The sequence below is a fragment of the Podarcis gaigeae genome (assembly GCF_964106915.1).
Source record: "Podarcis gaigeae genome assembly, chromosome: 8".
Classification (NCBI taxonomy): domain Eukaryota; kingdom Metazoa; phylum Chordata; class Lepidosauria; order Squamata; family Lacertidae; genus Podarcis; species Podarcis gaigeae.
The window spans coordinates 3973101-3988990 of NC_139684.1; the positions used below are offsets into that span (position 1 = coordinate 3973101).

General features: G+C 45.8%; 1 protein-coding gene and 1 long non-coding RNA gene across 2 annotated transcripts in view; one reads left to right on the top strand and one right to left on the bottom strand.

Moving 5' to 3' along the window:
* LOC310851240 overlaps positions 1-15890 on the top strand; it is a 984470-nt gene that overhangs the window by 235958 nt on the left and 732622 nt on the right. The gene's annotated exons all lie outside the window — the stretch shown is intronic.
* The window catches only part of TACR1 (tachykinin receptor 1), a 61653-nt gene continuing 46655 nt past the window's right edge, over positions 893-15890 (bottom strand). The window contains exons 3-5 of the mRNA XM_083753337.1: positions 8604-8754; positions 6745-6941; positions 893-4989 (exon numbers count right to left, since the gene is read on the bottom strand). Of these exons, the coding sequence (XP_083609463.1) occupies positions 4695-4989; positions 6745-6941; positions 8604-8754 (643 nt within the window). The 3' untranslated portion in view covers positions 893-4694. The remainder of the gene's footprint in view (positions 4990-6744; positions 6942-8603; positions 8755-15890) is intronic.

Genomic DNA, 15890 nt, shown 5'->3' on the forward strand with positions numbered 1-15890 from the left:
GGGCTGAGAGCATTGGCGGCGAGGCTTAGGCAGCACTATGCCTCCCTTCCCATTGGAGCAGCCTCAATCCCATTCCTATTTGCGTGCAAGCAGGAGGAGGCGGGGATCCCTCAGCTGGGAAGGGAGGCTTCCCGTTGCCTAACTGAGAGATCCCTGCTCCCTCTGATAGGCAGCATGGAGCCTCCCTTCACAGCTTAGTTGCTGGGGTCAGGGAAGGTGGAGGCAGCCCAGAAGCTGCATCTTAGAGCCCCTGCATCACCATCATATGGGGACTTCCGAGCAGCTCCTGAAGCCAGCCAGAGCCAACTGCTCCGGGCTGCTGAGACTGCGTTTCCCGGGGATGTTAGATGAAATCCAGGGACATTCCGGGGATGGAATTTGTTCGGGGACTTCTTCGCAAATCTGGGGACTGTCCCCAGGAAATGGGGACGTCTGGTAACCCTACCCCATATCCCTTTTCAACTCTGATTATGCTCAGCCACTTTCTACCTTCTTCTGTATCCCACTGAAAGCTACCAACATGTCCAGGGTCTCTGAGCCCCTGATGCTTCCCAAACATGCCTTTTCTCCTCCCCCTCCATTATAATGTTCTTGTAATAACTCTATCAACACTTGTCTAATATCTATATTAACTGAGGGGGTACCTTTCTGGGCTGGTGGGCACATTTGGAATCCTGAGAAAGTGCCACAGGCACCAATCACAAAATGGCTGAAATGGGCCCTGTGGCATAAGACAAAATGGCTGCCACATCTCACAGAGCAGAAAGAGGGACAGAAACACACCCCACCTCCCTACCAAGATCTGTGGCACTACCCACCCATTCTCATTCTCTCTCTCCCCCCCCCCCCCCTTCACGCCCTGGTTATATCAGTGGAAGATCTATTTTCACACTTTTAAGAGACATTTTTTTTTTATTACTTTGATATGATCCACTCAAAGCTTATCCAGAAACAATATCATTGAAGTTCTGACCCATCAAATGTAACACAATTTGCAGTTGAGTTGATCATATTGGAATTCCTCATTTGGGTTTGTCAACACTTTGTAAACAAGAACATCATACAGATATACGCCAAAACAGGAAGAGCACACAGGTCTGTCATCCCATCACTTCTTCATTTCACAGCAAAAAAAGCTACAACAATTGTTTCAAATTTAAGTAGAAACACTTAGGCACGAACAAAGTGGCCCAGAAATTTGTACAATATGCACAAGAAATTACAGTGTGTTGAGAGAGATGACAGATTTATCTCTGCCTCAGTGTTAAAAATAATGTTCTTCTCTCAAAAGACATGCACATTACTTTGCTTTTGCTGAAGAATAAAAAGCATGGATGGGTGGACACAATAGATTGAGGCTCTCTCTGTGGCATTAGATGGTTGGAGGTGATGAGCATATGAACCAGCTCTTAGGGTGTCTTCACAGAGGCAGTGAGGGAATGATAGCAAGAGAGGGCTCTTTCCCTCTGCCTTGCTTGTGGGCTTGTCAGAGGCATCTCTTTGTCCACTTTGGTGGGAAAGAGAATTAGATGGACCTTTGATGTGACCCAGCAGAGCTCTTCTGATGCTCACCCTGGCGACAGTTCAGCAATTCTGTGGTCCGCAATTGGGCTATGAGCTTTTCACACCATTCTTGGGACTGCATCCTCATCTTTCTTTGCTGCATCAAAGCGAGGGAGGGACTTGCGCCTGACATCAGGCTATGTGGCCCGGGTTCAGGAACCTTTCTTTACCCTGCTTTTTGCCTTGAACAGAACTGGGCTGCAGAAAGTTTCAGCACCAGCAAGCAATCCCATAGCTCAATCATTTGTTGTCAGTTTAAGGGACTGTCCTCACAGTACCTAAGGCAGCCTTCTCCAACCTGATGCCCTCCAGATGTTTTGGACAACTGTAATAATAAAAATGATATCACCAACCAACCCCAGCCAGCACAGCTGTGTTGGCTGGGGCTAATGGCAAATGTAAGCCCAAACATCTGGAGGGCTCCAAACTGGAGAATGCTGTCATAGGGAAGTGATCCACTACATCTGTGCAAGGATCTACATAATAGTGGAGGGATCCCTTTGAGCATGTGTGCATTACAGCCCCTGGGGCCATTATGGGAAATCAATATCCATATGCACTTCCTGTCTCTTCACATCAGGTTGCTGGATTTTCCATGACTTCATTGGAGATGTGTTGCTTTCCATGCATTTTTTAAAATTGTTCCGCCTGCATTTCCCTCCACACCCTTTGGGCTATACAATACATTCCATCTTGTGCCATTATCTAATCCCATCTTTACTTACACTCCTGCTTTCCACAGATTCTTCTTGTCTTAATCTTATTATGGGCTGAGGCTATGCACATCCGTCCTATGATGCCAGCGCTGGGTGTGCATGACAATAGCAGGTTCGTTTTTTGGTCCTTTGCCAGTTGGCAATAATCACAAGGGATATTTCTGCAAAAAGGCATCCTTAATGACGCGCATCTGGGACTCACAGCAGGGATGCTCTCCACCTGAGCTGTCTCTTGCAGATGGCAGAACTCCACAGAAGACACCTGCATGTCAGAGACAGTTTTGACGACTGGTGGGAGGAAGAGCTTTGCTGGAAGAGTTCCAAGGATGCAACAGGGGAGTGTGGCTTGTGTGTGCATACAGTATTTTAATGTTTTGCCATTTGGGGGATGGGGTTGAATCTTCTCTTTCTATAGAAAAAGGACCATATAATTGAGAAGCCTAGGCTGAATTGTTTTTCTCCCCATCAAACTAGTTTCCTATCCTATCTGTAGGAATTCCAGATTTCTCACGAGAGGAATGGGGCAATGAAACAGTACATTTTTTCATGGTTTGGTTCGGCTCTCTATCCCCTAAACTGGTGCATATGTAAAAACTTGCCCTGAGCATAGGAACCTAGATATCTGTAGGGTTTCAGTGCAACCTTTGGGGCCTTTAAAAGGAATTTGGCGTACCTCCATAAATTAGGTGATGGGCCTTTGGACCCTCAGCCAACCCTACAGAGGCCACATGCATTCACGCTCACAGGCCACTCCCCACAACCGATTCATGCAGGTCAGTTGAAGAGGGGGAGTTATCATCCCTTGAGAAGAGAGGACTGAGAGGTGAGACAATAGTTATCTTCCAATACCTGAAGGGCTGTCTCATGGAAGACGGAGCCAGCTTGTTTTCTGCTGTTCCAGAGGGTTTGTTTTCCCATCAGGAGGCTGTGCTGAACAGAGAGGTTTAAACTTTTCTACCACCACCCTGGGCTCCATACGGACCATATTCCTCCCCTGCTTTTTGCCACCACAAAAATCTGTAGGGTCTTTTGCTTCTGGAGCTGGATCAGGCCCCCGGACTTGGGGGTTATCCACCCCTGGTATAGGCCCAAACCAATATGAGGAGTTGAGGGTTTTTTCCTAACCCAACATAAATGAAGTGGAAGAGAAGTGATCTTGGAAGTACACCAGATACACAAAGTTGTAGGGAGGCAATTTGGAGCGCTGTGCTATTGGATCAAAAACTGCAAATTGAGAATCCTCAGATTTGTATATGGAAATTCCTAACTTTTCCATTAAGGATTTCAGATACTGCCTGGACTTTAACTCTCAAACAAAGTGGGGGCAATGCTGCTCCCCTCACAACAGGCTTGTGGTCTTCCCATAGGGGTCTGCTTGGCCACAGTGAGAGCAGGATGTGTTTCATATGAACACAATAAGAACCTGCTGGATCAGGCCAATAGCCCATCTCATCCAGCATCCTGTTCTCACAGTGGTCAACCAGATTCCTGTGGGAAACTTGCAAGCAAGATTTGAGCATAAGAGCCCTCTCGCCTTCTGCAGTTTCCAGGCTATTACTACTTCCTGTGGGAGGGAGTTCCATAGGTTAACTTTGCACTGCGTGAATAAAGCCCTTTCTTCTGTCTGTCTTGAATCTTTCAACGTCCATCTTCATAGAATGTCCATGAGCTCTAGTGTTGTGAGAGAGGCAGACAAACTTTTCTCTATCCACTTCCTCCACGCCAGACATAACTTTAGGAACTTATATGGCCACTTAACTTTTCTCTAAACTAACAAGTCCCAAACACAGCAACTTTTTCCTCACAGGGGAGTCACTCAGTCCCCCTGACCACTTTTACCTGATCCAGCAGGACTCTTACATTCTTAAAACTGTTTTTTTTTTTAATCCAACTTTTCCAAAATGGCACACATACTACAAACATGATATTTTCGCTCCTCCTTTTTCCTTCAAGGAGCTTTTGAGTCCCCTCCCCTCCTTTCGCAATAGCAGCGACGTGTAGTCTCCCTTCCAACTCCACAGTTCCATGATCTTATGGTTCTGTGTATGGAAGCTGGAAGGGAGAGACACCAAGAAGACCTGAGCATGTTGTGGGAAGAGAAGGTGAGATTTGGGGATGGAAAAACAAAGCCAAGCGGAAGGTGCTTGGCTGTTAGCCAGCACAGCCTGAGAATTGGCTAATGAACCTATCGCAATGCGGGCCCCAAAACGAGAATCCATTCTGATATATAGATCGTCTGAACATCCAACAGGGCATCACAGCAGAGGCTACACAAAGAAGGAAAACTCCATTCAGGGACAAAGTCAGAGAGGGAAGAGGTGACTTGGCACAAATGAGGAACAGCTCCTTCGTTAGGGAGATTGGAAACTGAGCCACACTTTTGATGGAGATGCGTTGCAGGGAGGTTCAGGTTGCTTAGGGTGGAAGCGTGTTGGAATAGTAGCTCAAACTCTCCGACATGGTTTTGGAGTCACTACGAGAGGAGCCGTTGGAGGTCAGATCCACAGAGAGGCGCTTGGTTTTGCTGCTGGCATCAAGCTCCTCCTCTGGGTTGCCAGCAATGGAGGAGACCGTCGTTTCCATCCGGCTGACCTTGTACATGCTGCTCTGTGTCTGGAGGTACCTGGCTGACTTCATTTCCAGCCCTTCGTATTTGCTGGCTCTGATGAAAGGGCACCACCGGAAGGCATGCTTGAAGCCAATCCGGAACCTGGGAAGACAAACAGTAGACTCACAGAATCGCAGAGTTGGAAGCGACTCAAAGGGCCATCTAGTCCACAGCAGCAAGAATACTTATTGCAAAGTACTGGAAGACACAAGATCTACCCACCCGGGAAGAATGGCAGATGAAGGTGATGGACTACATGGAACTGGCGGAAATGACTGGCAGAATCCGAGACCAGGGAGAAGAGTCGGTGGAAGAAGATTGGAAGAAATTTAAAATTTATTTACAGAAACATTGTAAAATTAAGGAATGTTAGAAGGGTGTTGGAATGAAGTTATGTGGTTTTAGCAGAAATGTTATAAAGGATTAAGTAAAAATAGATTGTTAATTGGTGAAAGGAGAGAATGTAAAGTTACATTATATTAAGATAAATTATAGGACAAAAACAAAGATGGAAAGGATTTGCTGAAATAGCTAACCGAACTAGAATACAAAAAAGGGAGGTGTGAGGAGGTCAAGGAAACAAGCAAATGAAAGATAAGTTATGGGAAGGCTCGATTTGTTTTTAAATTGTTTTTATTTTTCTGTTTTTTCCTTTTTTTCCTTTCTCTTTTTCTCTTTTTTGTAACCTTTAAAACTTTAATAAATATTACTTTTAAAAAACCAAAGGGCCATCTAGTCCAAGCCCCTGCAAGTGGGGTCAGCTGTGCTAGAACCCAACCTGTGGCATTTAAGACATGGGTCCTGGCCAGGATTTTATATATGGTACAGGCACACCAGATCCATTTTGTACACCCGTTTTCTTCCTCTTTATAACCTTTGTGCTGAAACATTTAAATTTTCTGGGCCAAATACTGTACCAAAGAAGAAAAGAAAAGAAAAGAAGCTGAGTTCCCTGAGCTCTGTAAAAACTGCATAAATTAAGAAAATTTGCATAATTGATATTTTTTCTTTAAAATACCAAAGATTTTATTTGAGAATTTGACAAGAAAGGGAAAGGAGGAAATGATGAAATAAAAATTAAGAGAATATAAAATACTCATAACTGATAAACAATTAATATACAAATAATAGAAATGTGTCCGTTCACACTGTAGAAACAGTGACCCTTAGCACATCAATCTGGAATTAAACATACAAGTTCACACAAGCTCCCCAGAGGGCCAAATGCAAAATTGATCTTAACTTTCATGAGTGATTCTACTATTTCTGCTATTTTATATAATTTATCCTGCCTGGGAGGGAAGGAAGGAAGGAAGGAAGGAAGGAAGGAAGGAAGGAAGGAAGGAAAGAAAGAAAGAAAGAAAGAAAGAAAGAAAGAAAGAAAGAAAGAAAGAAAGAAAGTTCTGCATTTGTAAGAAACGGAACTTTTAGTGTGGCAGCACTTACACTCTGGAACTCCCTGTCTATTGACATCAGACAGGCATCTTTGCTGTATCTTTTGGGCATCTGACATGTAGAATGTTGACATGTGGTTTAATTTTGTTTTTAGTTTATTGTCGATTTTAATTGCTTAAAATGTTTTAGTTGTTTTCACTGATAATTTTATTGTTTCATTCTTTTTGCAAATCATTTTGAGGTTTTATTACAGTATATAATATTATGAAATTCTGGAGTGCATACTCTTGATCCCTGGACAGTTATTTAGAGAGAAATGAACAATATCCTGCACCACTCACACCAAAAAGCCAATCTCCAAAAGGGGTGATGATGTTTTGATATGTACAAATCTGCTTTTGCAACTCAAACCTGAGCATTAGCTGAACCCGTCGCAATACATCACAGGGACATGGATCTTACCTGTCATTGAGGCAGCAGTATATAATAGGGTTGTACATGGTGGAGCTCATGGCCAGCCACAAAATAGCTAAGTAGACCTGCTGGATGTGCTTTTGCTGGTACCATTCTGCCTTGAAATGCTGGAGGAGGAAGTAGATGTGGAAAGGCAGCCAGCAGATGGCAAAGGTGCACACCACAATGATCATCATCTTGACAACCTGTCAGAGAAGGACACCCTCTTACAGCCACAGCATCAACTAGCATTTAGAGGCAGTCAAAACGAAGACGTGACTGGTCCATTCATACCAGCTAGCAGGGGCTTTGGGTAAGCACTACAGGGAAATCTCAGCGGGAAGAGTCAGAAGCTTGTGTAATTGTTCTGGGGCTATTTGCTCTTTCAGAGGAGACCCACAAACAATGTGATCTTTCCAGAGCCTTATCTCTGTATCAGCATGTGTCCTGTGATGAATGAATGTTGCCCACACTGATCTGACTTTAAGGTCTGGTCAACGCTAACCCAACCAACTCCACTTCCTATTGAGTTTCTCATGCCCTTTTCTTAGATTGGCCTTTTTTCAAGAAGCACTGTGGATAATTCTGGCCACCCGTGCTCCTTTCTGGGATCTCCCTGTTCCCACTCCATTGGAAGCATCAACACCTCCAAGCACTGGTTTCCCGACTAGCTTTGCCCATTCTCTTCCTGTTACAACCTCCTCAGAGGATTTGCCAGCCCACCCCTGTTCTCTGTCTCCAGGGGAGTGGCATGCCCTTGGCCACAGAGTGACCATCTTCCTTGCTAAAAGGTGTGGCCCGCAACTTCTTGCAAATCCTAGGCTCTCCCTTCTTCATGTTTAGAAGTGCCCAGAGCAAACGGAAGATGTGCCTGGCATCAATCTGGAACCTCTGAAATGAAATGACCCTTGTGGCAAATGAGATCTGGCAATCCTGTGTGCCTTGCAAAATATCTTCAGGAGAAGAAAAGGCTAAGGAGTAAGTAAGTAAGTAAGTAAGTAAGTAAGTAAGTAAGTAAGTAAATAAATAAATAAAACCCCGCCCTCCCCAGCCAAGACCGGGCCCAGGGCGGCTAACAACCAATAATAAAAACAAGTTGATTAAAATACAATTTAAAATAAGATTAAAATACAACATTAAAACATTAGGATGCAGCCTCTTCACAGGAGGAGAAAGGAAAAATAAAGAGCGGGAGGGAATCAAACTGATTCTAAGTCAAAGGCCAGATAGAACAACTCTGTCTTACAGGCCCTGCGGAAAGAAATCAGATCCCGCAGGGCCCTGGTCTCAGGAGACAGAGCGTTCCACCAGGCCGGAGCCAGTGTTGAAAAGGCCCTGGCTCTGGTTGAGGCTAATCTGACTTCCTTAATCTAATCCTTCCTTAGGATTCATAATGCATGAATCCAGAGTGGGGTATATCAGACAGTTTGATAGTGCCCTGGATGCCTCCTTCCCATATCTCCTGCAGCCAAGCTGGTGCCAAATGTCTTGCTCTGCTTTCCATTGGACTACATCAGCGAGGCTGGGGGCACACTCCATTGTCTCTCGAGACAGATGGATGCCAACAACCAGGCAGTGGAGAAAAGCATTAGACCACTTTTTGAGATCTGTGTCAGTGAAGCAACCTTTTGGCTAAGAGTCGTTGACGGACCCAAGCTCACTCAGTGAGTTTAAACCCAGGGGGTTTAAACCCAGGTCTGTGTGGCCCTCCTGTGAGACTTTACAACTACACCACACGGGCTCCACCATCCACTTATCTTGTCACCATTTGGGGATCTAACCTAGACTGGGATTGGTTCATCTGAGGTAGCCTGCACTTTTCTTCCCGCTCTGTTCAAACTCTGTTTTGATTCTTCAGAGCCACTTACCTTGCGCTTGGCAGACACCTGCTCCTGGTAGCGGTCCGAAGTGTCCCCTGGGATCTCACTGGCCCATAGTGTAATACCGACCATGGTATAGGCGTAGCCTATCACTAGGAGTGGCAGGACGTAGCTTAGCACCGTCACACAAAAGTGGTACCTGGAATGAGTTGAAGAGCTTTAAGAATCATACTACAAGTGGCTGTTTGAGGGCCTGGGGCTACCTTCTCCTAAGCCCAAAAGCCTGTGGATCAGCTACAGTGCTTTCATAGAGAAGACAGGACTGCATGGGCATGGTTTAGGATGGGTCTACCCCTGGCTTGGCCCACCTTCTGCAAAGCAAGAGCAACCATCATACAGTTTTTGGCAACACACCTAGGAACCTGGAAAAAGGTTTGCAAGTCACTTCCACTTGAAGGAGCGTCTCCACCCCTGTCGTTCTACCCAGACACTGAGATCCAGCTCTGAGGACCTTCTGGTGGTTCCCTCATTGCGAGAAGTGAGGTTACAGGGAGCCAGGCAGAAGGCCTTCTCAGTAGCGGCACCCACCCTGTGGAACACCCTCCCACCAGATGTCAAGGAGATAAGTAACTATACAAGCTTTAGAAGACATCTGACGGCAGCCCTGTACAGAGAAGTTTTTAATGTTTGATGTTTTATTATGTTTCTGTATATGCTGGAAGAGTGGCTGGAGCAACCCAGTCAGATGGACGGGGTACAAATAATAAAATTCTTGTTGTTGTTCCATTCCTCTTAGGGCGGCCACTTAATGCATCATGCTACCCCACCCCTCAAAAAAAGGGGAAGGGGGAAAATGCAGTACCAAATAAGAGGACAGAAGAGGATACCGATTTGCATTTGCTATTTTTTATGTGTAGGTGCAAATTCGGAAACAAATTGCTATAATTTAAATAAAAACACACCTCACCATTGTGGGGAATCATGTGACCAAGTGTCTGCTCCGTCTGCCCTCCAGATGCTGACTGTGGATGGGATCATAGGAACCTGCTTTATACCAAGTCAGACCATTGGCCCAAGTAGCTTGGTATTGCCCACACTGTCTGGCAGTGGCGTTCCAGGCAGAAACATTCCTTAGCAGGAGATGAAATGAGAAGGTGTTGCCCTGCATGCCTGCTTCACATGCCACCCCTGCCAAAGCCTTGCTTACGGGGGTTGCACAAGTGCAGCTTCTGGGTTGCACGAGAGAGGCAGGGAGGCATGCCCATGGAGGCACCCATTGGATTCTGCTGCCTCAGTCTGCCTCACGGGTGGGCTGGCCCTGTTCCCTAGCCCTACCTGGAGATCCCATTGAAACCGGGGCCTTCTGCATGCAAGCCTGATGCTCTCACACTAAGCTGTGGCCCTATCCCAAGCCTTCCCCTTCAGCTCTCCCTTCTCAGGGCTCTTAACTTTAAACCAACGTTGGGTTGAGCAGTCATTCAAACAGAGGGACACATGCTAGTCCCCCACCAGTATAAGTAACCAAGTAAAAGGACCATTGTCGTTTTGATGTTTGCAAGTTCTCAGGTCACCATCAGGCTTAAAGCATGGGGTGTTTTTGACCCTCAACCCCCTCATTAGCTTCTTGACAAAGACACTACTAAAGCCTAGCGAGTCTCTGCCGACAAAAGTTTAGACTGGAGCTACTGAGCAGCTCAGGTTTAAACAAACTGTACCCCGATGTGCAAAGAGTCTCCCTGAAGTCTCCCAAGAAGAGCTTTGAAGGATTTTGAAGGTCATCTTTGAATTAGCTTGCAAAAACTACTTTGCAAAGTGCTTTGCTGTAATCCAGCTTGTTCTTAGGAAATGCCTCCGGAACCAAACACCACATGCTCACCTAACAATCTCTTGCTCACTACAAATTCATTCACAAATATAAATCCCCAAACTGTAATCAGTCCTAATGCTTGGTTTCTGGCATGCTTTCTTAACAGCTCTTTCTCCCTGATAATGCTGGTTTCCCTTTACATGAATGTTGTTTCTTATGCTGAGCGTCATATTGCTGCGATAGTGATTTATGATAACAAATGAAGCAGATTTGCACTCAGTCACACAGGCCTGTCAAGGCCAGCACTGTCAATTACCCTTCCAGCTCTCTGTGTTCCAGTTATAATCCTTTCAGCTGGAGACGGCAGCAGCCACAGGGGGGTTCAGGGTAGGGGCTGTGCTGCTGAGCTATGCCCCCGCTTTAAGGCCTAGTCCACGGACTCTTTCTGGACAAATGATCTCTCCAAGGAAAACCAGTTCCTAAAACCATCAATAATTCACTTTTAAACAGCGGCTAAAGGAAATATTGTCCTTGAACCAGGACTCATAATAATAAATTATAATAATAATTTTTTATTTATACCCCGCCCTCCCCAGCCAAGACTGGGCTCAGGGCAGCTAACAACCAATAATAAAAACAAGTTGACTGCAATACAACTTAAAAAACAAGATTAAAATACAACATTAAAACATTAAAATGCAGCCTCATCACAGGAGGAGAAAGGTAAGAAAGAGGGGGGAGGGAATCAAATTGACTCCAAGCCAAAGGCCAGGCAGAACATTCCTATCTTAGAAATCAGATCCCACAGGGCCCTGGTCTCATGAGACAGAGCGTTCCATCAGTGTTGAAAAAGCATATGCTGTTGGTGGATTCTTGTCTTTGTCTTGTTGGGCTGTGTATGTGATAAAGGGAAGCTGACAGTTATGACCGCATCTAGAACACAAGGAACACTGGGCAGCGATGACATCAGATGACATCAAAAGAGGCAGTTTTTCTGTTTAGATCTGCCATCTTGAGCCCCCTCTCCTCAGCACCTGAAGAAATGGCCCAGGAGAGATTCTGGCAGTCCAGCCTCCGCAAAGAGATGAAAAGGAAAAATATGGAGACCAAATCCCCCTCCCAAACCTGCCAGTCCTCCACCACAGGAGAAACCAGCGCTTGCCAGAAGGGAAAGAAAATTCAGATTCCCACCAATTGTGACTTCGGCAGAAGTCTTAGAGGTGGAAGGAAGGAAGATTGACTTGCTTTGGGAAAGGGCGCTGATGGAACAGCGGAAAATGAAACCAGATGGAAAAGAAAGACTCTCCAGCTCCCCCACCAACTCAAAAAGAAGATCCCTCCCCCTCCGTGTGGGAAGGATTGTCAAAACCCAAGAGAAGATTTCTACCAAAGGAAGACAAGCCCAAGAAGCGCCAGCACACACAAAACCACAACCCCTACCACACTAAATATACAGTATATGAAGTCCATGTTCCTTTCAGTTTGGCGAAGAATTGTTCATCTGCAATGCCCTTTAAATGTTTTGGTTTTAGATTCTGAAGAATGATTTTAAAAGATTTTTGAGTGTTCAACATTTTACAGCAGATTTTCAATTATTTGTTTTCTGTACTGTTTAAACCAGATCAAAATGTAAGTCTATGGGTAGAGATGTTAAGTATTTATTGCTACAATTTAGTTGACAAATTGATGTTACTGCAAAGCCATACGTTCTGTTAAGTCTTGTTTGCTTTAAACACTGGAATATTTTTGAAGTGCACATGGCTTGTTGTGTATTTTAAGAGATTCACCTTTTTTAACCCAAGATTCACCAAGATGTACTTTAAAAAGGTAAAGGTAAAGGTACCCCTGCCCGTACGGGCCAGTCTTGACAGACTCTGGGGTTGTGCGCCCATCTCACTTAAGAGGCCAGGGGCCAGCGCTGTCCGGAGACACTTCCGGGTCACGTGGCCAGCGTGACATCGCTGCTCTGGCGAGCCAGAGCCGCACACGGAAACGCCGTTTACCTTCCCGCTGGTAAGCGGTCCCTATTTATCTACTTGCACCCGGAGGTGCTTTCGAACTGCTAGGTTGGCAGGCACTGGGACCGAGCAACGGGAGCGCACCCCGCCGCAGGGATTCGAACCACCGACCTTTCGATCGGCAAGTCCTAGGCGCTGAGGCTTTAACCCACAGCGCCACCTGCGTCCCAAGATGTACTTTACTTCAGGGCATTAAAAAGTTAAACATTTTTGGAACAATCTTCCTATTTAAAACACTGTAATCCTTTTGACAAATAAACTAAATATAATGAATATCAAAAAAAAGAAAGAAAAAGAAAAAGCCCTGGCTCTGGTTGAGACTAATCTAACTTCCTTGGGGCCTGGGCCTCTAGGGTGTTGCTATTTATGGACCTTGAGGTCCTCCGTGGGGCATACCGGGAGAGGCAGCCCCGTAGGTATGAGGGTCCTAGGCCGTGAAGGGCTTTAAAGGTCAAGACCAGCACCTGACCAGCGCATAGATCAAAGGCGCTCCCCATTAGAACAAGAGAAGCTCCAATAATTAAGGCACATCAGGGCTCAAGCTCAGATCCTGTTTCCAGTGCCAGGATTCAGATGAGGGGGTGTGTGAATTAATTCTTAAAAGAGTACTTCTGAGCATGTGTAGAACATGATTCCCTTGAGTAATGAAAGCCAATCCTAAGACTTCTATAAAGTTAATCCAGAAGAGATTTTGCCTTAGCCCAGCCCACCAGGGTCCACAGGACAGGACCAGTGGCGTAGCGTGGGTTGTCAGCACCCGGGGCAAGGCAAGTAATTTGCGCCCCCTAACCCGTGGATTTGCGCCCCCTAACCCGTGGATTTGCGCCCCCTAACCCGTGGATTTGCGCCCCCTAACCCTAACCCCCAGATGTTGCACCCAGTGCGGCCAGCCCCCCCTGCACCCCCCACGCTATGCCACTGGATAGGACACGTGATCCCTCAGCACAGCTGCTTTAAGTGTTTATGCATTGTGTTTGTGAGAGAGATGTATGGCAGGGGTGGGCAAACTTTGTCAGCTGAAGGGTCACACTGATGGTCAGCATCCCTCTGAGCCCCCCCCCACTACACCTACAGACCACCCACATGTGAACCACATATGCACATTCACCACACACACACACACACACACACACACACACACACACACGATGAGCAGTCATACAACACTCTCTGCCTGACACATACACAGCAGACCACCTTTATCTCTGGCCTCACAGCTGTGGTGCTTAGCACCAAGATCTAAAAGAAAAAATCCCTCTGGCTGCTGTTCAGAAAGGATTGCTCCAAAGCAGGCAGGAAGATCTTATCTCCCATTCTTAGGGCTGAGATAGCAAAATAAGGCACTTCTGCTGATCAGTGTCTTCTGCAAATCCCAGCCATGGGGGGGGGGGGGGGCGTTTTACAACTGTGGAAACTGACAAGTCACTTCCTCCAACTAAAAAAAGAAGCAATGAGAGGCAGAAGCTACAAGGAGGCCATGATGATGATGATGATGATTTATATACTACCCTTCATCAGAAGATCTCAGGGTGGTTCAGTACTCTGAAATTGCTCAGGTGCTGCCAGGCTGCTGCTGCTGCAACACCTCCTTCTGCCCATCTCCTTGTTCTTTTCATCATTTCCTTAGCTGGGCAGCAGCTCCCCTGCTGATTCAGCAGCTTCACCTCCACTGGCAGTCTGCTTCTGAATGCCAGTGGCTGGAAGCCACAAGGAAAGGCGAATACTCTTGCGCGCAGGTCCTTTTGTGGGCTTCCCACAGGCACCTCGCTGACCGCTGTGAGAACAGGATGCTGGACTTGAAGGGCCATTGTCCTCATCCATCTGCAGGATTTTTCTTATTTGCTCCTTTATCTGTTGCTGGACTAAACAGCTCCCTAGGCTCACTGGTGCTGTTGAGTCAGAGCTGGTGGAAACGCAACACATAGTCCTCACTCAATCTCTGTTGCCATCTGTGAAATGGGTAGCTGCTTAGCATGTCAGCCATATAACTCTTGCAAGAATTGATCACACCCCTAAATAGAATGCTCTCATGTTTTCTAACTGAAAAATATATGCCTAATTCAATTCTAAAAGTTATCTATCCAAACAACCAGAGTATGCTCCACATCAATTTGGCTTGAACTGATTTACCTGGCAATGGGGAATTCATGAACAATATACAGCAACACGTTTTACTCATCACCTGGGACCCGCAGCTCCTTGAGTACAGCAAATGCCGTAATGTGAAACTGACTAGCATCAAGTTAAGAATAAATAAACGGTGGCATCACTCAGAGCTCAGACAATAGCTCCCTGTGGGATTGGAGTGTGCCAAAAGTTATTTTGGGGCCAACCTGAAGTCACGCTCAGCGGATGTTATTCTGAACTTAGGAACTCCCTGGAGCCATGCGGTTGGGAGCGGACAGAGCTGTGCAGCAGCTGACAATTGCTTGGACTCATCAAATGTCAGACTCTGCCAGGAATGAATCTGAGCTACGTCTCCACAGTCGCAGAATGGGATTTTCAGCGCCCAGATTCAGCCTTCAGACATGCAAAATAAGGAGCAAGATAGAAAGTGCCCACAAGCTTGTCGTATTTGCTTTTCTCTCCACTCCTGGGATTGGAATGAGAGCAAGCAGGGGCAAAGAGCTAGCTTACTTCAATGTTCAATTTCTGCCCTATCATATACTTATAAAAAGATTTTATTGAGGCAAATAAAACAAATCAATACAATAAAAATAATAGAAGTACAAAAAGCAGCACAGTATATCTGGAAGAGACTTAATATATTAGGTTGGTAAAGTACTTAAAACCATTAGGAAAGCCAAATTTGACATCGTATTGTGGAAAGGAAGTCCTGTGTGTCGGTATTTGCTGTATATAAAATCCCACCAAACAACATATAATTTCTCAGGGTCTCCCAAGCCTTTGGCAACACATAATTTATGAGTCATTTCTTGCAGCTATTGCTAAGCTCCACATATTTATATACCAAAGCAAAAGTCGCAAATTCTGTAAGGTTTTCCATTTGGAGGCAACTGAGATTCTGGCAGCCACCAGCATCCGTGTCAAGAGTTCCTGAGAGCTGAAACCTTTGGAACAGCCCAGATGAGTGGACCCATATGCAGGTCAACCATCACTGATTGTGAGTAATTTGCAAATGGCTTGCTGAAGAAGAAAGGGGGAAAGGACACTTTGCTCCCATCCACAGATGAAAGGAAAATGAGCCAGCAGCTGAGCAGTGTCACTGCAAAGCTTCACTGTGACCACTGGTGCAAACAGAGGAACCGAGCAAGAGGGGAAGGGTGGAGAAGGTCTGGCTCTGGCCTGCTGGCTGGATCCATTTCCTCTCACCCTGGTCTGGATCATGCTTTTCATTGTGACTAAGAACTTAATGCACTTAGAGAGCTTCCATATGTGCCTGACAGAAACATTTATACAGGCATAGGAGTAGAGTTGATGCTATTAGGAATCCCCCGCCTGCTGCTTTCCTTCTCGGCAGCTGACTTCCAATTAACCACCTTTCTGCAG